General features: G+C 45.6%; 3 protein-coding genes across 7 annotated transcripts in view; 1 reads left to right on the forward strand and 2 right to left on the reverse strand.

Annotated features, from left to right (window-relative positions):
• The window catches only part of iqsec3b (IQ motif and Sec7 domain ArfGEF 3b), a 38342-nt gene extending 31563 nt beyond the window's left edge, over positions 1-6779 (forward strand). For 4 of the 5 annotated variants that reach the window (XM_034288090.1, XM_034288094.1, XM_034288092.1 and 1 more), the window contains 6 exons: positions 1442-1573; positions 1658-1757; positions 2031-2189; positions 2279-2374; positions 3440-3483; positions 4469-6779. In XM_034288090.1, the coding sequence (XP_034143981.1) occupies positions 1442-1573; positions 1658-1757; positions 2031-2189; positions 2279-2374; positions 3440-3483; positions 4469-4972 (1035 nt within the window). In that variant the 3' untranslated portion in view covers positions 4973-6779. The remainder of the gene's footprint in view (positions 1-1441; positions 1574-1657; positions 1758-2030; positions 2190-2278; positions 2375-3439; positions 3484-4468) is intronic. The other variant, XM_034288091.1, reaches the window with a different exon arrangement.
• Positions 6780-6837: 58 nt separating this feature from the next.
• ptprq (protein tyrosine phosphatase receptor type Q) overlaps positions 6838-24512 on the reverse strand; it is a 45589-nt gene continuing 27914 nt past the window's right edge. The window contains exons 36-61 of the mRNA XM_034288089.1: positions 20703-21053; positions 20321-20596; positions 20085-20236; positions 19558-19699; positions 18794-19063; positions 18469-18704; positions 18009-18171; positions 17765-17883; positions 17471-17657; positions 17138-17379; positions 16157-16226; positions 15066-15224; positions 14616-14955; positions 13659-13732; positions 13479-13578; positions 13220-13348; positions 12839-12883; positions 9775-9801; positions 9581-9662; positions 9390-9480; positions 9088-9164; positions 8783-8917; positions 8563-8688; positions 8188-8469; positions 7686-7809; positions 6838-7605 (exon numbers count right to left, since the gene is read on the reverse strand). Of these exons, the coding sequence (XP_034143980.1) occupies positions 7568-7605; positions 7686-7809; positions 8188-8469; positions 8563-8688; positions 8783-8917; positions 9088-9164; positions 9390-9480; positions 9581-9662; positions 9775-9801; positions 12839-12883; positions 13220-13348; positions 13479-13578; positions 13659-13732; positions 14616-14955; positions 15066-15224; positions 16157-16226; positions 17138-17379; positions 17471-17657; positions 17765-17883; positions 18009-18171; positions 18469-18704; positions 18794-19063; positions 19558-19699; positions 20085-20236; positions 20321-20596; positions 20703-21053 (4037 nt within the window). The 3' untranslated portion in view covers positions 6838-7567. The remainder of the gene's footprint in view (positions 7606-7685; positions 7810-8187; positions 8470-8562; positions 8689-8782; positions 8918-9087; positions 9165-9389; positions 9481-9580; positions 9663-9774; positions 9802-12838; positions 12884-13219; positions 13349-13478; positions 13579-13658; positions 13733-14615; positions 14956-15065; positions 15225-16156; positions 16227-17137; positions 17380-17470; positions 17658-17764; positions 17884-18008; positions 18172-18468; positions 18705-18793; positions 19064-19557; positions 19700-20084; positions 20237-20320; positions 20597-20702; positions 21054-24512) is intronic.
• Positions 22496-24498, reverse strand: LOC109614685 (phosphatidylinositol phosphatase PTPRQ-like). The gene is made up of 4 exons (XM_020040317.2): positions 23958-24498; positions 23165-23319; positions 22873-23018; positions 22496-22765 (listed from the first exon to the last, which is right to left on the reverse strand). Exons 1-4 carry the CDS (start codon positions 24251-24253, stop codon positions 22538-22540), a joined length of 825 nt encoding a protein of 274 aa, XP_019895876.1. The 5' UTR covers positions 24254-24498; the 3' UTR covers positions 22496-22537.

The following is a 24512-nucleotide window of genomic DNA, read 5'->3' on the forward strand; positions in this document are numbered from 1 at the left end:
AGGATCATTGGATTTTTCCATGTGAATATTGATATTGACAAAAATTACTACGAAGTTAGACAAAAATGCTGGAAACTCACTGAGGAATATTGCCCGGGGAACCTGTAAATAGTAGCTATGAAAAATTATTTATCAGCCTGTTCAGCTTTCATGAGTAAAACTTCAAAAGAAGTAAAACTAGTGATGTGTTCAAGAGTAAATTGTTTTTTTTATGTCACAAATAGCAACCCCCCCCCTTTTTCGGGATGCGCGGGGGATATGATCACAAGTGTAGCCAGGGGAGGCCTTATTTAGGGTAGTAAATGTATCAGGCTTTAGCCAGGTTTCACACAGGCCAATTGCATTAATTAATTTACTGCAATTTCCTTTAAAGCAAGGGATCTAACATTTAGGAGTCCCCTTTTGAAATTTGAGGTAATACATCCATTTTTTTCATGACCAAGGTGGGGGAAGGCTTCATATTAATAAGTTTGCTATTGTTAGCACTACCTTGTTTTACTTTTCTCAGCCTAGAACGAGTCACAGTCTGAATAGGCAAAACTATGTTAACTGCTCTTGCTATACTATTGACCACAATGTTAGCAGGCTGGCCAATAGCCTGCAGCCTGACCTGCATCCTATCTCATTGTGAGGCTATAAGTGAGACTCCTGTGAATGTTCATAGATAAAAGAGCAGCACTCCAGATAGGATGGAGTCTGTCTCTCTTGAGCAGATCGGGGCTTGGCCCTATTTCTGGGAGAGTCACAATAACAGAGAGTTATCTACAAACCCTACCTCCACCGATGAGCAGAAATACGTTTTCAGCCAGCAATTGAGTTGTGCGAGTCTGCTGTAGATCTCGTCACTGCCCCTAACTGGGTGAAGGCCAGAGACAATTACTCTATGCCGAAACCTCTTTCTATCTATTTTATGTTCTGCTTCGTATCGTCTGAATAGAAATAAACGATACGAGAATAAAAATATCTCTGTACTCTATACTGGCCAGTTGTAGACTTTGCTAGCACCAACCCCAGATTTGCATCAATGTCAGTGGCTCTGCCCTCCGGTAAACAGTGTATGATCGCCGGCTGATTCTTCATTCTAATACTGCAGGTAACGGAATCGCCGATGGCTAGAGTTTTCAGTTTTTTCGGGCCACCGGTAGAACATGCCTGCCGGCCATTCCCCTCCGAAGATGGCTCAGGCTTGGATTCCAACTCCAGTGGGGAAAAAACGGTTGAAAATCTCTGTCGGCTCTAACAGCGACCCAGGTTTAGCTGGAACGAGTAACAGCAAGCAGCATACAGCACGTCAACAATCCCAAAATGCATTAATTTCCGTTTGTTTAGTTTTCGGTCAGAAATGTGTCAAAGAAAGATAAGAAAGAGTGAAATTTGTGAAGTTGTGTGTGTGTGTGAGGGAGGTTATTAATACCATGGCTTGTGTGTTTATTTTCTGTAGATCCTGTCTGTGCCACATCGTAGGCTGGTGTGCTGCTGTCGTCTTTTTGAGGTGGCGGACTACAACAAACCTCTGAAACAGAAACTGGCCAACACCCAGAGAGAAGTGTTCCTCTTCAATGACCTCATACTGGTGAGAACACACATGCACCCACACACAAACACGTTTGCGTAAGGACAGTATGGCTGATGCCCATTCTGCTATCCCCTCACGCAGATCCTGAAGCTGTGTCCTAAGAAGAAGACTTCTGCCTCCTACACTTTCTGTAAAGCCATGGGTCTACTGGGCATGCAGTTCCACATGTTCAGCAACGAATGTAAATACTACAGAGTATCTCTACTACTACCAGTAATACTATTACTAATAGAACTAGTACTATCACTACTACTGAACTACTAATACTACAAATACAACTACTTCTAGTGTTCTACTACTACTATTGTACTACTACTACCATTAATACTACTACTGTTACTACTTTTGCTACTCTCCTATAACACAGAACTGTTAAAAACATAACTAATTATGAGTCGTGACACTGTCAGATTATCACCGTCATAGTTACATAGTGGTTTGTGTGTGTGTTCAGACTATGCTCATGGCATCACCATGTTGAGCCCGTTCTCGTCAGAGAAAAAGCAGACGGTGAGTTTCTGCTCCCCCAGTGGGGAGGAGCTCAGAAAGTTCACGGAGGAGCTACGGGAGTCCATAACCGAGGTCAACGAGATGGAACAGATACACATCCAATGTGAGTGCGCACACACACACACACACACACACACACACCATTTCTGTCATTATCTGGTCCTATCTCTATGGTCTGGTATCTGTCTACAGGGGAGCTGGAGAGAGAGCAGGGGGCCCAGACCCACCCTCCCCACACCAACGGAGGACAGGTGGACACAGTCAGTGGACTGACAGGAACCCCGGCCGGTAACAGAGAACTTAGCCACTAACGTCCACACGCGATCACCGGAAAACGTGTAGCAGGGCGACATTGGCCACAGCACTTTTGACCTGGTTTTACATGCTTAGGACCAAGACGAATGGCCAGCGTGCTGTTACTTTCCTCTTAGATTGGACTTAAGATTTGTCACCGCAGTCACAACTTCTCTGTCCTTCAAATCGACCTGCTGCTGCAGGGTCTGCGCGCGTCTTTACCACTCAGATATTAAGGAAATCCAAGGTCATGCAAGCCAGGTACAACACTCACGGTATACACTCTACTTTCCACCAGCAACTTATTTGTAGTGGATTTGTTCCAGGCATGCAAATAGATATTTCCATAAACACCTTGTATAGGTGAGTGCCGTAAGTGTTTCTATTGATGAGATGAAAGGCTTATTGCAGTTTATGTTGATTATTAACAGATTAGATGATTTAAGTACAAAATAAAAATTTTAAATTGTGCAAACAAACAAAACGCGTGTTCATGTTAATATTTCCTTAATGTTTCTCCTACACCATCAACCGATCACCCTAAAGGGAAATTCTAGGCAGGAGATTTAAAACTGAATTTCCTCTTAACAAGCATACATACAATTCTATACAAAATAAGTATTTTCTATACAATTAGAGATTAGCTATAAATAAATTTGTGTCAATATGTCATATACATTTTCCTTTCTCATACAAAACAGTTATAAATGTAGGCTATTTACTTAGTGTATTTTAAATCACAGATTGTGGGGTCTGCTAAACATAAATTGCACATTCATGTTTTTAAATCTGCTCTTGTATACTTTCCTGTCCACTGCATAGTTTTAGCTCTTAATGTTTTTTTCAAATGTATGCTTTCACCTGAATAGTGATCTGAAGGTATTAACAGCTTTAGATGTCTCTTCATAAACTATATTTACCACAGTTTAAATACACCATACTGTAAAAGGTTTGAAGTTTTTCTGGTTAGTTTGCCAGAACCCGGAAAAAGTAATGGCTTTAGTTTTCCTCGGCCGTGATGCCGTCTCTATCTGAAACACTGTTGTGTTTCTCCCTCAGGCCAGCAGGAGTTGTATGACAAGACTGGCAACAACACCGTGGAGGTAAGTCATATAAATGCTCTGCCTCAGGTAAGTGTGTGTGAGAGATTGTAGGAAAATACAGACAGGTGAGGAGTAAAGAGACCGTTCTCAGCTCCTTCCAGCACTGTGTGCTTCAGAGCTTTACAGCTGCAAGAGGAGGGCTAAATTTAACCATCAGCAATCTGCTAACAGGAGCCAGTAACTATTTATCACCTGCTAATACAGGGTTAATTATTAGCTTCCTGCTTGTGGCTGGTTAGGTATTAGCCTTCTGTTAACACATCTGCTTCCACACCATCATAAGCTTTTCCAAGCCCTGCTGGCTTGCTGCCATCTTCTTGGCTAAATTTAGGGTTAATGTGTATGTGTGTGTGTGGACATGTGTATGATTTAAGCCCAGATCCCCCATTCCAAAATTATTTTTGTACAGTTAGTTACATATCTCTGTTGGAGACACCATGCCCTCGGTGTCATTTTCTGTCCACACACTCTCCCTTCTACATAACACTTCCCCTCCTCCACACACTCTCCCTTCTCCACACACTTCCCCTCCTCCAAACAACCCCTTCTCCACACACTCCCTAATCCACACACATCCCCTCCTCCAAACAACCCCTCCTCCACACACTCTCCCTCCTCAACACTCTTCTCTTCCTCCTTCCTCCACCTTTCCTCCCTTCTCCACGCGCTCCCCCTAATACACACACTCTCCTTCTTCTCCACACGCTCCCCCTAATACACACACTCTCCTTCTTCTCCACACACTCTTCCTATTCAACACACCCCCTCATTGAGTTTCTCTAGAATTTTAACACTGCATTTTCCCTTCAGTAAAACCCAGGTGTGTCTCTGGGCTGGTTTGTGTATGTATGTATGTGTGTGTGATAGCATGTGCTCACTCCTTGTATGCTTGCATGCTGTCAGTGTCTAACCCACCAGAGGGCTGCTGTAGGCTGCGTCCAGGCTGGTAACTCCTCATGCCATTCTCTGGCTGTTTCTAAACTAGGTGTCAATTCACAATAGGCTGCTGCAGACCTACCACATGACCCAGCCCAGCCCTGATAGGCTCCTGCAGACCTACCATCTGACCCAGCCCAGCCCCGATAGGCTGCTCCAGACGTACCATGTGACCGGTCCTGACTCCACCCAGCTGGCTCTGGCAGCTCCCCCTGCCATGCTAAGCCCCACACACCCCGGGGACATTCGCCCAGACACCCTCATTCAATGCCAGCAGATTGTCAAGGTGATTGTTGTGGACCAGAGCGGCCGTGGGCGAATGGAAGCCTTCCTCAGCCAAGGAAGTCCCTCCTCCCACCACCGTCTCATCCAATCAGCAATGTCCACCCCAGTACGGGTCAGAGAGGGATCTGAGCCCCCTCTGCCTCCCCCTCCACCCCCCTACAACCACCCTCACCAGTACTGTCCCCCCGACTCCCCCTTGCCCCTCCCACACACCCTACCTCACCCTCTCCGCAGGCGCAACTCTAGTGGCTCCCGCAGCCTCGTCTGACATAAGGGCCTCCACCACTGACACCACCAGGCCGTTTTATTTAATAGTCATGTACAGAGACACACAACACAAAGACACAGCCAGGGATAGAGGAAGGAGCGTGATGAAGAACGTAGATAGAGGAAGAGGAGAGAAGGAGACACTGGGGACAATAGAGAAGATTCCGTAGAAATCAAGTCATCTGTATGGTGTTTTGGAATATGATATCATTTTGACAACCTTTCTACCAATACATTTTCTGACCTTGCATCTGTGATGTATGACGTGTACCTGGCTTTAAAAAATACCCTTTAGGACCCTCTTCCATTCTAAACCCTAATATCACAGCCAATGGATCTCCTCCCAGTGGAGGGAGCTGCCTGGACAAGTTGACTGGTTTCCATCACATCTTCAACTCTCCAGGGTTTCTGCCCTGCTATTTGTCAGTCTATGTTTTGATGATGTGTTACAAGGTGATCATTAAATGCTAATAATACTTCAGATTTTTCAAAGGAAGTGAGTACATCAGAGCAGCTGACTGTATCTCCAGAGTCCTCACAGAAGATTACAATATGTGTCTCTATTTGTAACGTCTGACTTCTACCCTGATTATATTGTGGGCTACGTGGATTTGTGAGATTACGAAGGTGTGCCATTGTGTGTGAGTGTGTGCATGTAAAACAGTGTGTCTGTCCGCGTGCTTGTATGAAGCCAATACCATTGTAAACTCAGAGGTTTTGCTACATGGGTCTAAACCTTACACTCAGGAAACACCAGTTATGACGACACGCTGTTCAGCATTCTAACTTAACATTTGATTGGTTGATAACATCACCTTATTAGTTTGTAATGTTCTATTAATTACTGGTTGATAAAAAAAGATGAACATAGTATTTAATTCTTTAATAATCTGCATCTTTTACATTCTATCTGATTAGTCCTGTTGAATATGCAATGTTACGTTCTGAACTTAAATGGGTTAAGTATTATCCATTCTCACATGATTAACCTGTTCTATTTTTCACTGGACTGCATGTTACAGTATACACAAAGATGTATACACACACACACACACACACACAGGGCATCAAAACAGAGAATATGACTTATGAAGTATGTTTTATCAGATTATTGAATCTGTTTGATTATTATAATTATTGATTGTTGTCACATCTTTTCCTTCCCCACTCTCTGAGGGATTTGGTACTTAGTGATCCACAGACTGATCCTCTAATTGTTGCACCATATTATTTCATCAGAACAATGGAGATGTGTGTATATAGGGGACATAGATTTAATAGAGAAAGGCTGAGTGCCAATGTGTGCATTTCTGTATTTGTTCAGAGAGGAAGAAAATGTATTTACTTTGGATGATAAAAAAATATTAGTTTTTCAGATTATAGCCGCGACAGAACCCCCACTGTTGCCATGGTGTGCAGAATAGGCAGTCCAGTTACCATGGAAATGTGCACGGAGATGATGACACATCTACATGATGACATCCCTACATTATCAGGGCTCTGTGTTAAGGGCTATACTGTAGCTGTGACCGCGCTCGCGTTAGCATTAGATGGTTTAGTGGAAGTCCGCAGCAGTCAAGGTAGACCTTTTAGCATGTTCTAAAAGCCCAAAATGTAGTCGTCCTAGCCCTAGTCTGGGTCACCTGTCCTGCACCCATCTGGGAGATGTGCTTCACTGAGCATCGTCACATTTATAAAGTATTTACTAAGAGGATATCATGTTTATAACAGTTACAGTGTTTATTAAATTCATATTTCTAAAGATTTCTGTTGGAAGAGAATTAAAGAATAAAGTAGTTTGTACTCTGTCTTGAGTCCTGACTCCTGACTGTGCGTGTGCGTGTGTGCGTGAACGCATGCGTGCGTATATATGAGTGGGTATGTCTGTTTGATCCAGGTTGATTTGAAAGCATGTGCACTGTAATGTTTTTTGACATGGACCAACTAGGTGAAATATAATTTTTGGATTATGGGTTACGTTTAGGGGAAAACAATTTCTTACATAAAATACCTTTCAGCTGAAGTCAATTTGATTCACACAGTGACACACAGGTGAGTAGTACAGTTGGTTATTTTACTTGATGTCTAAAACACAGATGTGGAACTCTCAAGAAACAATACATCAAGAACACCCCTAAATAGTGACGATTATAGCCTAAACCTTGTAATGACCCTGACAAACATAACTCATAATATAGTAACACAGGGACCAAAAATGAACAAAGTGACACAACACCATTTGGCAGAATAAGTTAATGTACAAAAATCATTACAAGAATCCAATAAAATACACTGAAAGATGACTGGTGCAAACTACCTTTCTACTTGTGGACTTATAAAATGTAGACACAAGCCAATGTAACCAACCCCGTTTCTGGTTGGGGATTTTGACCCTTTGCCAGAAAAGGCCAACTTTTGTTCCCTTGGAAAAAAGGCTTTACTCTGGACTACAACAGTCTTTCTCCTTTCACTCTCCTTTCTCCTAATCTATCTCCTCGTCTCTGGGGGAGCAGTCCATCTGACAAGCAGCGTCTGTGCCCAGGGTTTGGCCACATGACCCAGGGATAGGTGTGTCTTTATATACCGAGAACTGGCATTACATTGTGGTTTCTTCCCATTCCAGCTCAACATCACCTGGGAGAGTACAGAACAGATAACATGTGATGTAATGTATATGTATACTATTGAGTGTGTGAGAATGTGTGTGACCTCACCCTCCATAGCGTCCAGTGAGTCCATCTTTTGCAGAGCAGAGTAGTTGACAAACCAGGTGGACTGGCTGTTTCCTTTACTGCTGAGCAGGTCAAGAGTGCTCTGGTGTAGGAACATATACTGGGCCTGGAGACATGAACACACTGAGATTATCAACAGGAAACCAGAGGGAAATCCTATTAGATCCAATTAAATGAAATTGTGTTTTCCCCTAGAATACTTTCTGATAGTATAATGAGTCTGGCTGTATGACATGAGTCTGGCTGTATGACCTGAGTCTGGCTGTATGACATGACTCATGCTGTATGACATCACTCATGCTGTATGACATGACTCATGCTGTATGACATGACTCATGCTGTATGACATGACTCATGCTGCATGACATGACTCATGCTGTATGACATGACTCATGCTGTATGACATGACTCATGCTGTATGACATGACTCATGCTGTATGACATGACTCATGCTGTATGACATGACTCATGCTGACCCCCTCACCAGGTTCTGAACCATGCACATCCTCTCGCTGCGGAGCTCAGCCACGAGGCCGTAGATGTCCACAAAGTCGTGGTCACTGATGTGCTGGATCAGGTGGTCCAACGCGATGTACACGCCCGTCCGGCCCACGCCGGCACTGCAGTGAACCACTATGGTGGTGTTGTCATGCCTGTTAGCCCGGACGGCTCTGACAAACTGAATAAGGGTGGCGCTGGACTCAGGCACGCCGTGCTCCGGCCACGAGGTGTAGTTAAAGTGGTGGACCACCATGTAGTCTCCATGCTGGGGTAACGGGGGGGAGAGAGAAGGGGAGACCATGACGCTGCCAACTCACTCACTCAGGGTATAAACCAGTGAAATACACGCATGCTTTACCCTCTCCACTTTGAGAGCTCTGACTGTCCAGTCAGGGTAGATGTCCTCAGTCAGCTTGGTGATGATGATGTCCCCAAACACTGTCACTGGCTTGGTGTCTTCTGGCCAGTACTGGTGACACCGGATCTACACACACACACACACACACACACACACCATTTGGTGACAGCAGATCTAAACAGACGTTTCCCCACTACTGAGACCTTGGTGTAGACTTTACCCTTCCTTTCTCATAGCACTGTGTGAGCATGGCGATAGTTCGTGTGCGAGTCTCCCAGATCATCCTCCAGAAGTCAGCCACAGTCCCGGGGAGAGGACCCTGGGTGGCGATAAACTCACTGGGACACAGATAGCCCTGAGGGGGAGATGCAGTAGGAGAGACTGTTCCAGTCAGAAAAGGGCAGAGTCCCAGGTCTCCAGCAGTGTCATAAACACAATGTGTTTATATGGCGAAGCTCAACAGGGGGTGACATGTCCTCTAAAAGTATGTGTGTGCATGTGTGTGTGTGTGTGTGTGTGACTCACTGAGATGAAGCTTGCGTTGATGTAGTCAGATCCTGGCATGCCAGGTTCAGACAGAAGCTTGACGCGGCTGTTGTTGTCTGTTCAAGAGAGAGTTGTTAGGATCTGTGTGGGTTTGTTAAGCTCAGTGTGGGGGTGTATCTGTGTGGGTTTGTTAAGCTCAGTGTGGGGGTGTATCTGTGTGGGTTTGTTAAGCTCAGTGTGGGGGTGTATCTGTGTGGGTTTGTTAAGCTCAGTGTGGGGGTGTATCTGTGTGGGTTTGTTAAGCTCAGTGTGGGGGTGTATCTGTATGTGCCTGTACGCACAGGGTTTGATGTTAGTAAAGCGGTTCTTGGATCTGTTCCAGGGAAGGTCAGCATCTGAAGTAGCCAGGTCCTGTAGCAGTTTTGGCAGCTCCTGGAGAGGACAGGGTTGACACTGTCAGTAGAAACACGCGCAAACACACAGACACACAAACGCACACATACGCAGGTTGTCACAGAGTTCAGTCACATACCGCAAACTCTTCCTGAAACTTGGTGTTCTCATTGGCACACAGATCCTCAACATGCTGCAGGAAAGACTTCTTACTGATCGGTCTAAGAGACAGAGAGAACGTGGGTTAGAGAAATCCTTGACGTCCAACTGTTGATGAACAACACACACACACACACAGGACACACACAGCACAGCTCTCATCTGGTTACTTACTTGAGAGACTTTCTGTAGCTGAGAAGTCTGAAACAGAGTTGACGGTAGAATGTGACTAGACTGTCGACTACACTCTGAATGACAGCACTTCACTGCACGCTAAAGTCATGTGACGGGAAACAACACACAGGGCAACACCGCACCGCAACATACTGCTATGGAATTTTACTGAGCTGAATGTATTCATTCATTCTACAATGTACAAACCCGATTCCAAAAAGGTTGCGACACTGTACAAATTGTGAGTAAAAAAGGAATGGAATAATTTACAAATCTCATGAACTTATATTTAATTCACAATAGAATATATTGTAGAGAACATATTGAATGTTGAAAGTGAGACATTTTGTAATGTCATGCCAAATATTGGCTCATTTTGGATTTCATGAGAGCTACACATTCCAAAAAAGTTGGGACTGGTAGCAATGAGAGGCCAGAAAAGTTAAAAGTACAGCTGGAGGACCAATTTGCAACTTATAATGTCAATTGGCAACATGATTGGGTATAAAAAGAGCCTCTCAGAGTGGCAGTATCTCTCAGAATTCAAGATGGGCAGAGGATCACCAATTCCCCCAAAGCTGCGGCGAAAAATTGTGGAGCAATATCAGAAAGGAGTTTCTCAGAGAAAAATTGCAAAGAGTTTGCATCTACAGTGCATAATATAATCCAAAGATTCAGAGAATCTGGAACAATCTCTGTGCGTAAGGGTCAAGGCCGGAAAACCATACTGGATGTGTGAGGTTTTCGCGTCATTCCTGATCCAACTCCTCCCCGCCACGCTCCTCACCTGCCACCGTTACACCTTCACTTCGCGACATGTATGAACGCACCCAACACTCCAGATCCCAATCACCGGAATACTGTACACCTGTGCCCTGTTAACCCTTCTATTTAGCCCGTGCTCTACCTCCACTCCAGTGTGAGGTATTGTTCTTAGTGGACCTGCCAAGCCTTCGTATCAGCACTCTGTATTTGCCTTTTGACTCCCAGCCTGTTGTGTTTCTACCCTCCTGTCCCGTCCTATTTCCTTGTTCCAGAACCCTGCGTCTTGACCTGTTCGCCTGCCCCGTAGAGTCTCTCCCTGCCTAACCCTGCCTGTGTTGTTGCCCTTACGGACTGATTACCCGGAACGCCGACCTACCTGCTTGCCCCTGGATACTCTTACCGTCTCTCCCAGCCTGTGCTGTTGCCTCCTCGGATTGATCACCCGGCTTCCTGACCTGCCTGCCTGCTTCTGGGTTTCTCGTCCCTGTCCATTCCTGCCTGTGCCTTCGCCTTCGAGGACTGATCTCCCGGTTACCGAACTATCTGCCTGTCTTTCTCGTTCTTGTGCTAGCCTACTCCCTTGTACGACGAGAAATAAATCTACAATTGCACTCCTGCAATTGGACCCACACTACTCTGGTCTTGGTGTTCACTACAGGATGCCTGTGATCTTCGGGCCCTCAGACGGCACTGCATCACATACAGGAATGATACTGTAATGGAAATCACAACATGGGCTCAGGAATACTTCCAGAAAACATTGTCGGTGAACACAATCCACAATCCGTTGCCGGCTAAAACTCTATAGGTCAAAAAAGAAGCCGTATCTAAACAGGATCCAGAAGAGCAGACGTTTTCTCTGGGCCAAGGATAATTTAAAATGGACTGTGGAAAAGTGGAAAAGTGTTCTGTGGTCAGACGAATCAAAATTTGAAGTTCATTTTGGAAAACTGGGACGCCATGTCATCCGGACTAAAGAGGACAAGGACAACCCAAGTTGTTATCAGCGCTCAGTTCAGAAGCATGCATCGCTGATGGTATGGGGTTGCATGAGTGCGTGTGGCATGGGCAGCCTACACATCTGGAAAGGCACCATCAATGCTGACAGTTATATCTAAGTTCTAGAACAACATATGCTCCCATCCAGACGTCGTCTCTTTCAGGGATGACCTTGCATTTTCCAACATGACAATGCCAGACCACATACTGCATCAATTACAATGTCATGGCTGCATAGAAGAAGGATCCAGGTACTGAAATGGCCAGGCAGCAGTCCAGATCTTTCACCCATAGAAAACATTTGGCGCATCATAAAGAGGAAGGTGCAACAAAGAAGACCTAAGACAGTTGAGCAACTAGAAGCCTGTATTAGACAAGAATGGGACAACATTCCTATTCATAAACTTGAGCAACTTGTCTCCTCAGTCCCCAGACGTTTGCAGTCTGTTATAAAAAGAAGAGGGGATGCCACACAGTGGTAAACATGGCCTTGTCCCAACTTTTTTGACATGTGTTGATGCCATGAAATTTTAAATCAACTTATTTTTCCCTTAAAGTGATACATTTTCTCAGTTGAAACATCTGATATGTCATCTATGTTGTATTCTGAATAAAATATTGAAATTTGAAACTTCCACATCATTGCATTCTGTTTTTATTCACAATTGTACAGTGTCCCAACTTTTTTGGAATCGGGTTTGTATGTTTCCAGCTGAGTATTGAGCTGATTGGGAAGTACAGTCTGCGTTAAGACAAGAGGGATGTGCTGATAGTGTCATAAATGTGGTAGAGGGGATTCTGTCCGTGTTCATCTGTATGTGGCACACGTCTTTGAAAGTCATTAGTAGATCATTGGGTCCTCTGTCAATCTGTTAAAGCCATCAGTGTGTCTGTTATTTGTTCTGAAGGTATGTGGCCCGTCTGAGTTACCAACGTCCCTTCAGTGTCCTGGGAAAGGAGGGGCAGTCTGCCCTTTGGGTGAAACTTAGGGAACATGTGCTGTTGACAAAAGACTATATCCTACCACACCCCTTTCCTGTATAAGTACTGATCGTTGTCTGATCTTCGGCAGAGATTTTTCACTGGTTACCTGGTTTGCTGTGATCTCTCCTTGCAAGTTTTAATAAACTGCTGTTGTGTAATAGAGATTTGTCTCTGTCTACTGGATGGATTTTAATTTCCAAAACACACACACACACACACAAAGAGCCATTACACATGGTACAACTACAGGCTACACTGATTACGCACAGTGACAGCTACACACAGAGGGTACAAACAGAGCCAACTACCAACTTACTGGATGACAAATATCTCCTTCCGTCTAAAGAAGAAGGAGGAATACCTGGAGAGAGAGTGTGAGAAGGGGTTAGAGTGAAAGAGTGAGAGAAGGGGTTAGAGTGAAAGAGGGAGTCAGAGTGAGAGGAGTGAGTGTGGGAGGAATAGAGTGTTTTGGAAGGGGGTTTAGAGTGAGATAGTGTGAGGGTAGACAGACGTGTTTTTTTTGTGTGTGTGTGTTTACAGCCAAGCCACCAGGCTTTATGGTAGGCCAGTAGCACATTAGAGGTACAGTAGAATAGACATACAGTTTATGAAGGTGTGTGCAATAGGAAGCAGGAGTGTGTGTGTGAAAGAGAGAGAGAAAAATACCTGCAAACACAAGCACACACACATCACACACCGGTTTAGCTTCTCTTCCTTTAGCTCCAGGTCAGCCACAGCAATCAGCTGATCCAGTTTAAACTTGGTCTCTATAATCTCCGCCTCCCGGGGAGAGTAGGTCCCGCCCTCCTTCTGCCGCTGACGGATCCTGTCATTGTAAGAGGGAAGTGTCAATCGCACTGGCGCCACAGACTATGGCCGTTTGGGGCTGAACTGTCAGAACCAGCTAGAGAAACTTGAGCGCTCAGCCGGGACCTTAAGAGGAACACTGTGTTTACCTGACAGAGGCGTAGATGATGATGATGAGCAGCACAGCCAGGAAGAAGGAGATGAGCACTCCCAGAATGATCTGTTCATCCCTGGTCAACAGCCCATTCACTGACAGACAGACAGAAATATTGTTTAATCAGTAGTCCCGGAGAGGTGAGCTGTGTACTGGAGAAGATAGGGGTGGTTACCTGCAGTTCTGACATGTTCAGAGTAGTCAGAGTCTGTGTACTGGCCAATGCTGTTGGTGGCTCGAAACTTAAACCTGTCACACACACACAAACACCTGCACTGTAGTGAAATTTGAATATACAGCTCTGGAAAAAATTAAGAGACCACTGCACCTTTTCCTTTCCTTTCCAAAAGACTTGAAAAGGAATGTTTGGAGTGAGGAACACAATCATTCAATTTAAGTGGTCTCTTAATTTTAACCCTTCTGTCCCTCACTCCATATATATATACAGTCGGGAGAACAAGTATTTGATACACTTTAAATAATTAATTTGCATTTTATTGTATGACATAGGTACTTGATCACCTACCAACCAGACCTGCTAGTTTTTCTTTAAGCCCTCCTGTTCTCCACTCATTACCTGTATTAACTGCACCTGTTTGAACTCGTTACCTGTATAAAAGACACCTGTCCACACACTCAATCAAACAGACTCCAACCTCTCCACAATGGCCAAGACCAGAGAGCTGTGTAAGGACATCAGGGATAAAATTGATGATAGCCCCGATACCTGAAGGATCTGAAGAAGGTCTGTATGGAGGAGTGGGCCAAAATCCCTGCTGCAGTGTGTGTAAACCTGGTCAAGAACTACAGGAAACGTATGATCTATGTTATTGCAAACAAAGGTTTCTGTACCAAATATTAAGTTCTGCTTTTCTGATGTATCAAATACTTATGTCATGCAATAAAATGCAAATTAATTACTTAAAAATCATACAATGTGATTTTCTGGATATTTGTTTTAGATTCCATCACTCACAGTTGAAGTGTACCTATGATAAAAATGACAGACTTCTACATGCTTTGTCAGTGGGAAAACCTGCAAAATCGGCATTTTATCAAATACTTGTTCTCCCCACTGTATATATATATACACGTGTGTGTGTGTAAATTTTTGTGTGCTGTGTATACTCACACGTAGGCAGTGTTTGGTTTGAGGGGGCCGTTACAAAGTGTGTTACTGTACTCTGCGGTCAGACAGTGGTCCATGGCTCCAATGACATAGTAATCATCCAGCTGGACCTGGGGTCTGTCTCCTGACTCTGTGGGCTGCCTCACGCCGCTGGTGCTCATCGTGGGTGCCTGCGTGTGTGTGTCGGCGTGTCCACCCTCTTGTTTGTGGGTACGGGTGTTTGTGTCCCTGGTCCGGCGGTGCTTTACACAGGGCGGGTTTCTGAACCCGCTGTCAGTGAGGTAGGGAGCAGGACGAGAGAGGAAGGCTGTCTTCCAGTTGGTCAGGTTCCTGCTGTCCATCACTGAGACAGAGGAGCAGAGAGACAGACCTCAGAGGACCTCCTGTAGTGGCTCATTTTAGGGCTGTGAGACAGATCTTTGTGTGTCTACGGATGCTTATGTGATTTCATACCCCCAGATTCGGACACAATGACCTGGATGCTTCTGATTGGTCCGTTGTCATCACTATAAAAACAGGCTGGCATGTGGACAGTGATGCTTCTGGACGTTACGACTGCAGCTCCTACTCGGTCCAGCAGTGCCTTGGGTTTTAAAGAGGGCTTGGGAGGAGCTATGCACACACAAACACACACACACACACGCATACACACGCACACAGAGACAAACACTATGTTATGAAGTGTATGTAGTGCATGCACCTTTAGAAGAAAGAGTAGCAAAAGGGTTGTTTGTGGCGGGATACGTTATACCTAAAGCATTCACACCAAAACACTTGTAAAACACTGAGTACTTTTAGTACTTGTATGTGTGTGGAACAGCACAAATACAAGGCACAAATATTAGACCTTATCTAAACACTGACTGGACTAACATGATAATTACAAACTACTTTTCAAGCCAGTGTAAAGTGATTTGCAGTCCTGGTGTGGTCTGTAAAAAAGGAGTTACCTAACAGGTTAGTTACCTAACAAGGCCTTCAAAAAATGATAAATCCTATGTGATGTATTTGAGAGCATTCAGAGGGTTCTATGAATAACACAAAATTATAAAATGGTTGTTGATGGAAAGTTTTTGGCAGAAACTCTTCAAAAAGTGTTCTTTGTAGAACCATATAAAAAACCCTACAATGATGTGTACAGACGCTATGTTACAGTGCTAGACCGTGTTTTTAAGTGAGAGTTTAGCCTTAGTATGTTCATGTTGTGGTAATGCAGGGCTTATGACAAACTTATGTAGCAGACCTGTCTTCAAATACTTGTTTGGAAATTATTTCATTTTTTTTTCTGTGTATTTATCTTCTTTCAAATATGCAAGCACAAAACACCTAATTGTGTGATATTATTCTAATACTTATTTGTGAGAATGTTGGAAAATTTCCCTGGAAGACTTTTCGAAACCCTTGTCCAACCCTTTTCCAAATTTGCTACATCCCTGCTAGAGCTCTATTGCTTTCTAGTGACAAATCAAGGACCCAATAAGGATAAGCATGTATCCCTAAAAAGTCTGTTGTTTATTTTATGTATGTAATGTGGTGCACTGTACCTTTTATCCCTGTAGTGATCCGGACCTCTGAGCTGGCAGGGCTCAACCCGGCTCCATTTACAGCTGCAATCTATGTGTGTGTGTGTGATAGAGAGAAAGAGAGATAGACAGAGATTGTTTACCACCATGGGTCACCATGGCCTTCCAATCCCTTCAACACAGTCAATCCCTTCAGCACAGTCAATCCCTTCAACACAGTTAATCCCTTCAACACAGTCAATCCCTTCAACACAGTCAATCCCTTCAGCACAGTCAATCCCTTCAACACAGTCAATCCCTACAGCACAGTCAATACCTAAAACACAGTCAAAGCCCTTCAACACAGTCAATCCCTTCAACACAGTCAAAGCCCTTCAACACAGTCAATCCCTTCCACACAGTCAATCCCTTCAGCACAGTCAAAGCCCTTCAACACAGTCAATCCCTTCAACACAGTCAAAGCCCTTCAACACAGTCAATCCCTTCAACACAGTCAATCCCTTCAACACAGTCAAAGCCCTTCAACACAGTCAATCCCTTCAACACAGTCAAAGCCCTTCAACACAGTCAATCCCTTCAACACAGTCAAAGCCCTTCAACACAGTCAATCCCTTCAACACAAAGCCCTTCTATCCTTGCACCCCCACTGGTTGGACAGCAGAGTTCTAAACCCATTTACAGTTTTTCACAGTTGCTAACAAACTAGAACCGGTTTTATCAACAATATTAAAAAAGAAATCACACAAATATCACCATGTTGTCATGTAAAAAACAGCTGTCAAGCAGTCAAGTTATTTTTCAGGTTAAAAAGACTGTCATAAAATCCCTGACCCAGGTTCATGACAAGATGCTGAGTCAGAAACCTTTTTAAAGAGTATCTTAAATAACTCCACACTGTGTGTGTCTGTCAGTGTGTAGTTTGAACACATGTTTGTGCAGCAGTTAACCTGTGTTGTGTGCAGTTATGACCTGTGTGTGTGTGTGTGTGTATGTAGATCTCACCCGTATGCTGTAGTTGTTTCCACCCTTCAGCCCGTTAATGACTGCGGTCAGGGTTTGGTTCTTGTTCTGGACCACAGTGAGTTGGTTGATGGTCATCATCAACTGGCCCTGGCAGTAGACCAGCGCAGTGTAGGAACTGATGTTCCCATTGGGCTGCTCCGGGGGGTGAAAGGTCACAAACACACTGGTCACGTTCTCTGGGACGAGTTGCAGGGTCACTTTCGTCGGGGGATCCCTGGGCTCTGGGAGGAGGGGGTGTGACACAAAGATTTGTCACCTTCAGTGTCAGGAAGTAGCCACGTTTGGTGTTGTGGGTCTGTACGTGCTTCTCACCTTCCTCCAGGGTTCTGATAACACTGGGCTCACTTGGCCGTCCATCCCGCCGTGCGTTCTCCAGGGGCCCGGTGAAGGCGGTCACGGTGACGGAGTACAGGGTGAACGCCGTCAGGTTGGACACAACCACAGTCCTCAGCTCCTCCGGGCCTCGCACTACAGTCTGGTTGAACCTGCCGCTTTCAAACTGAAGGGCACAGCACGTCAAGCAGTGGAGAGGCGACCCCTTCTGTTCCGTGGGTGCGTGTGTGCGTGTGTGTGTGTGTGCGTGTGTGCGTGTGTGCGTGCACTCACAGAGATGACGTCTACCAGGTAGGAAGTAGGGCCTGTGATCACACTGGGGAGTTGCCAACGGATACGGATGCTGTTGGAGGACATGGTCACTGACAGGTTGTTAGGGGGGCCATCAGGGTCTGCAGGAGAGACAGGTGGAAATATACACACACTGCCTGGGGCCGGGAGTACTTTGTGTGTGTGTGTGTGTGTGTGTGTGTGCGCGGGCGTGTTTATATGTGTGTACGTGTGCTTGCGCACTTACCTCCGACAAGTGTGCGCGCGTATATCCACGGTGTGTGTTCTCCCGGTCCAGCATTAGTAAAGGCTGCGATTCTGAAGCGGTAGAAGCGGTACTTGGCCAGAGACTGGAGGGTGATGCTTCTGTTATTCTCTCCACCATCGGAGCCATTCACTGGAACCAGAACCTGACCAGGGTGTTAATGGAGATGAGCAACGCAATGTTAGGAAACTCGTGTTATTCAGCATGCAGACACTCCTAGAGATGTATGACGCAGTAGCACAACCATTCTGTTCACTTAGCTTGGTAAACTGATAGCCTGGTGGTTAGACAGTTGTAAGTCGGCAACCAAAAGGACACAGATTCAAAGGTGATTTTTTTTTTTTTATGCCCTTGAGCGAGGCACTTAACACAAACTGCTCATGTAATTGGCTCTATATAAGTGCCTTCTAAAGGATTAATAAACTAAGACTGAAAACCATACCTCCTGGTCCACACAGCCTGGATCCAGTGGAGAGGGCGGCTCTGGGACAGGTGTGGTCTCAGCGAGGGGTGGGGTTCCAGTTAGGGGTGGGTCCGATTGGCAGTCGAGTGTTAGCCGCTGCACGGTAATGCGATATTCGGTGAGCTTGCCCAAAACAGAGAGGGGAGGAGCCCAATGGAGTGTCACACTGGTGGGTGTGGCTTCTGACACACTCAGGAAACGAGGAACACCAGGAACTGTGGGGATTAAATACATTTCATCGGTTTATCTGGTGTGTGTGTGTTTGTCAGTGTGTGTGTGTGTGTGTGTGTGTGAGCGTTTGTACCTGACTCAGCGTGTGTGTAGGCAGTACAGTTGACCTGGTCTCCTGGGCCGGCAGAGTTGACAGCCATCACAGTGAGTGTGTATTGTGAGTCCGGCGCCAGCCCACTGACAGTGTACTGGTGGACGTCAGCCTGCTGTGTGTATGACTGGGAGTCCACCTGGACCTGGTAGTACATGATGAGTCCGTTGGGGTTGGCTGGAGGCTCCCATTGTAGAAGCACAGAATCCCAGCTTAGACCAGAGCAGGAAAGGTTACCCACCACCTCAGACACTAGAACCAGGAGACACGTGATATTTCAGGTATTTAAACTAGCTTTCATAAATAGCCATGATTAATATTGTTGAGTAATAATGTTGTTGAATATTGGACAGAATTTCAAAATTCAACTTGAAAAGTATGAACTTTATGGTTACTGGTTTTTCAAATATATGTTGTTGAATGGGAGGTACTGCAAAATAGCCCTGAATGTAAATAGAAATGTACCATTAAATAACAATCTTAACATGCACAGTTTACATTTCAATCAAAATATAGTGTCTTCATAAAAGAGGAGAATATACATTTGAAACAAAAATAATGAAGGTTTTAAAAAGACTTCTGGAAACAAAGCAGCGATCTGGTCTCCAAAGTTTCAGTGTTGGATAGGGATATTTGAGTGTATAAATGTTTTGTATATATTCATACATACAGTAAATGCATACACACGCACAACCACACACACTACACACACATACATCTATACACTATACACCCACAAAGTGTACCTGACTCGTTGGTTGTGAAGGACACAGGAGTGCTGTACTGGTCTCCATGTCCTACTCTGGTGTAGCTACACACACTGATCTCATAGGAGCTGTAAGGCCTGAATCCAGTCAGCAGTCCTTCAGTCCAGGGACCTGTAGAGTTCTGAAAGAGAAAGAGATAGTAGAAAGAAAAACCAACAAACAGAAAAACTATCTATAGGGAGAACATAGAAATGTTTCAGGACTCCAGTTTTACCTTGTTTGTTTGACTGTGTGTGTCTGTTTGTTTAGTGTCTGGTATGTGTGTGTGAGACGTACCTGGTACGTGAGTGTGTGTCTGTTTGTTTAGTGTCTGGTATGTGCGTGTGAGACGTACCTGGTAAGTGTGTGTGTGTCTGTTTGTTTAGTGTCTGGTATGTGCGTGTGAGACGTACCTGGTACGTGAGTGTGTGTCTGTTTGTTTAGTGTCTGGTATGTGTGTGTGAGACGTACCTGGTACGTGAGTGTGTGTCTGTTTGTTTAGTGTCCGGTATGCGTGTGAGACGTACCTGGTACGAGAGCGTGTTTGCGTTGATCTCCAGGATTCTGAAGCCATAGTGTGTGACGACACCATTGGGTTCTAGTGAGGGTTCCCAGGTCAGCCACACAGAGAACGCCGTGTGGTTATACAGAGACAGGTTACGGGGAGGAGACATGGGCCCTGGAACCCAGTGGTGACACATTACTGGCCTTCATCTGGATGGTAGGGGTTATTAGAGGTTAAAGGTGAGAGGTTAAAGATCACCTGCTTCGTCTGTATGCAGCATCACTAGTAACGGGGGTCCGGACCCCTTGCGGGTGGAGGCGGTGATGGAGAGGTTGTAGGCTGTGTAGGGCAGGAGGTCTGTGAATGTGAGGCTGGTGTTGGGTGTGTGGGTGGTGTTTGAGCCTCCAGGGCCAAACAGGGTGAGGGAGTACTCAGTTATCTCTCCGTTGGCCTCCGTGGGGCGCTGCCAAGCCAGAGACACCGAGCAGGATGACAGGTTCCTACTGGACACCAGCACTGGAGCTGAACTGGGGACTGGAGGAGACAGTCTGCTTATAACGTGTGTGTGTTTTTAATGTTTATGTGTGTGTGTGGGTGCGTGTATGTGTGTGCATGCGGGCCTGCAAGTAATAAAACTCACTATCATCATCTGTCCTCACGTGCAGCTGACTGGAATGGTTGTGGGCGGGGCCGGCGCTCGTTGCTGGGGTTACAGTGAAGATGTAGGGATAGTACTTCCTGAGTTTGGTGAACAGGAAGACGTTGTCGTTGGTTGTCTTGGTAATGGTTCTGTTGACAGCTTGGGGTCCCAGGGGGTTGTTGTTAGGGCTGGGGAGGGTGGGGGTGTTGGGAGGGAGGGGGACCTCAGCCTCCTGTAGGGTGAGCAGGTAGAATGGACGCCCGTTGGGTTCCATAGGAGGGTCCCAACTCACTATGATGGCCGTAGAACTGAAGATCTGAGCACTGAGATTGTGGACCGGATCACTGGGCACTATGGAAGGAGAGATGAGTTAGTATGACTGCTTCCACTGCTCCTTTCATATCACTGAATACTAGAGCCCACTGAAATCACAGATTAAGAGACGCACTAAAGAGCGAGTCATTATTATCAGTCCTGTTATGAAACACAAGCTACACTGATCTATGTGATATACCAATGCGAAACTGGCAACATTAGCAACCATTCAAAAACCCCAGACAGAGAAAAACCCCAACATCATCAACAACAACAATACACATCATCATTATCATAACTTCATGATCAACAGGGGAAAACGTTAGTGTGAAAAGAAAACAAGAAACATTTAACAAGAAAAAATTGTTGTTTGAGAAACCTGGTTGTGAGAGACTTCAGCTGGAGAACTTTTGCAGATACTTATCCTGGCCACACCCTATTCTTGTGTTAAAGAATGAGAGAGAGTCTGACCATTTAGAAACATTGAGTCTGACCATTTAGAGACATTGAGTCTAACCATGTAGAGACATTGAGTCTGACCATTTAGAAACATTGAGTCTGACCATGTAGAAACATTGAGTCTGACCATGTAGAAACATTGAGTCTGACCATGTAGAAACATTGAGTCTGACCATGTAGAGACATTGAATTTGCACCAGGGAAAACAGGGATGAAGGGCCGCCAAACTAGAGGAGAGGAGGTTGGAGAGACCTCAATGCAGGTAGAATTAAGAGGTTGGTAAAGTGAATGAATGAAGGAGGAAGGGGGGTGTGTGGGTGTCTGAGCCCAGGGCAGTGAGCCCTGCTGGGCTTGGCAGGGCAGGAGAGGCAGGGTGGCCTGGAGGTCCGGTGGCTGGAGCACAGAGGCAGAGACACACAGTCAGTATCAGAGACATCATCAGAAACAAACAAGTATTATACGGCAGATTAAGGCTTCTGTCTGTCTACACAGTTTTTCCCAAAATCACATAAAAACAAAGAGATCTTAGTAAAATACTTGGTAGGTACACTAGCTATATTGTATGAACCGAATAATTTCTATAGATATGGGCGACAATATTATCTATGCATTTGCCACATATTGCCACTTTTGTTTATAGTCAATCTGCTCCCATTCAACTGTGATCAAGCTATATCTGGGAATAAAACATTATTTCCCCACTAAGGATTACACCTCCAACGCTATGAACTACCACTGGAAGAATACCCTGCTGCTGACTCAACCCTTGGATGAAACCTCAACAGTATGTACTGGATGTATTGACAGCATGTGTTCAATAAATAACAGAGGCCTGTTAACATACTGTAGCACCTTTTTGACATATCATGAGATGTCTAACAGTTTTTTAGACTTAACTTCCACAAGGAAGTAAAAGGAGATACAAACTGACTGTCCCAGGCACAGAGGCCATAAAGGGACAAAAACAACCAGTTTGTTAGACTGACAGAGTTACCTCCTTTTACTAGCCAGCTGAAAGTCACACTTAAGCCGCAGAGTTTTTACGTGATTTTAGTTCAAGTTCAAAAAGAGGTCGGGAAAAAATCTGTGCAGACCGTGCGTGTGACAGAGAGAGACTGACCGTCCTCCAGGGTTAGTATGTGTAACGGCTCAGTTTGGACCCCCCCGTCCCCCTGTAGGGTGCTAGAGGTCAGCCAGAGGCTGTACGTCTGTCCTCCTCTTAGGCCAGACAGACGGTAGGACAGATTCTTCCCTGGAGACACAGGGTCCAGCTGTGAAACTGGGATAATCTGGAGGGACGGAAAGAGGAACAATGTCCTTACAGTAAAGAATAACCCACATTTACACATAACTGAACAATGTGTAAATGTGCAGCTTGCATTGCTGGAGACCTCACCTGCTTTCTGACCGTAATATTGTTTGAGCAGTACAGAGTGTAGTGTAGGATGATTCCATTGGGCTGACTGGGGGGTAGCCAGAGAACAGTCAAAGAGGAGGAGGTCAGGTTCACCACCGAAACGTTCTGAGGAGGATCCGATGGCCCTGTGGAAGAGAAGTGCAATAGTGATCTGGTGTATGTTGCCTGTCACGTGTTCACGCAAACTAGACTAGCCTGCAACTGAACCACAGAGTAGAGACTAAGATTTTATCAAACGTTCATGGGTGTGTATGTAAGAGAGTGTGTGTACCTGCATCCATAATACTGAAGGTGATGTACACAAGGACCCCTCCATCCCCCAGACGTGTCCAGCTGGAGACGGAGGCGTTGAAGCGACTCCTTGAGTCCACACTGATCACCACTGATGACCCTGTCACGTTGTACCACACCTCAGACGATTCATTCCTCCAGGACGGACAGAGGGGACGGACAGAGGGGACAGACAGAGGGGACGGACAGAGGGGACAGACAGAGGGGACAGACAGTGGGGACAGACAGAGGATACAGACAGAGGATACAGACAGAGGGGACAGACAGAGGGGACGGACAGAGGGGACAGACAGAGGGGACAGACAGAGGGGACAGACAGTGGATACAGACAGAGGGGACAGACAGTGGATACAGACAGAGGGGACAGACAGAGGATACAGACAGAGGGGACAGACAGAGGGGACAGACAGAGGATACAGACAGAGGGGACAGACAGAGGGGACAGACAGAGGATACAGACAGAGGGGACAGACAGAGGGGACAGACAGAGGATACAGACAGAGGGGACAGACAGAGGGGACAGACAGAGGGGACAGACAGAGGATACAGACAGAGGGGACGGACAGAGGGGACAGACAGAGGGGACAGACAGTGAGGTTGACTATATTGTGCATATCTTTCCATCCCTTTCCATCATCACATTGTATGGTTCCCTAAGGTATGCTGGCTAGCGAACATCTAAAGGTTTTTTCACGTGGTCCTTATGGAATACTTAAACAATCCAATTCAAAGTGCAGATCCCAGATGAATGGTGAGAGATCAACAGAACTCACCAGACTCTGACTTTGTAGTAGAGGATCTCAGAGTTGACCTGCTTGGGCGGTTCCCAGGACAACTCTACCTCGTAGTCTGACAACGTCCTTGCTAGTAGGAACTGAGGGGGGCTGTCTGGGTCTGAAACACACTTCCTATTATTTAAGACAAAACACGACACACTGATAACCCCGTCCCTCGGGTAAATTGACTGGAAGAAGGAGCGAAGGTTAGCCAAGCGCTCCTGAACATCAGAAGGAGCGCCTGCATCCCGTCTCATCTGTATATACAGCCCTGTGAAAGGAAACCATGTCATGACGGTAATGATGGTGTGTCCTTGTTGAACAACTTAGTGGTAACCGGCGACACCTGCCCCGTGATCTCAGAGCATCAGGACAAGATGGAGAGAGGACGTGACCTCACGGCAGAGAGAAGAAAGATGAGGTGATGATGAACGTCCGTGGCCCAGAAATCTGGGCCAGTTAAAGGGTCCACTATGCAGCCACCTGAAACAGGATGTCTGGCCCTCCTCTCCTTACACCACATCTGTCCGTCCACCAGAAAGATGTGAACAG

This window comes from Esox lucius, chromosome 19 (assembly GCF_011004845.1).
Source record: "Esox lucius isolate fEsoLuc1 chromosome 19, fEsoLuc1.pri, whole genome shotgun sequence".
Taxonomy (NCBI): Eukaryota; Metazoa; Chordata; class Actinopteri; order Esociformes; family Esocidae; genus Esox; species Esox lucius.

Bases quoted from the DNA above. Each gene is read 5' to 3' on its own strand.
- LOC109614685 (XM_020040317.2), bottom strand. From the start codon at position 24,253: ATGACATGGTTTCCTTTCACAGGGCTGTATATACAGATGAGACGGGAT. The intron at 23,320-23,957 runs GTGAGTTCTGTT...TCCGTCCTGGAG, and splicing joins TACTACAAAGTCAGAGTCTG to GAATGAATCGTCTGAGGTGT. The intron at 23,019-23,164 runs GTACACACACTC...TCTCTTCCACAG, and splicing joins CTTCAGTATTATGGATGCAG to GGCCATCGGATCCTCCTCAG.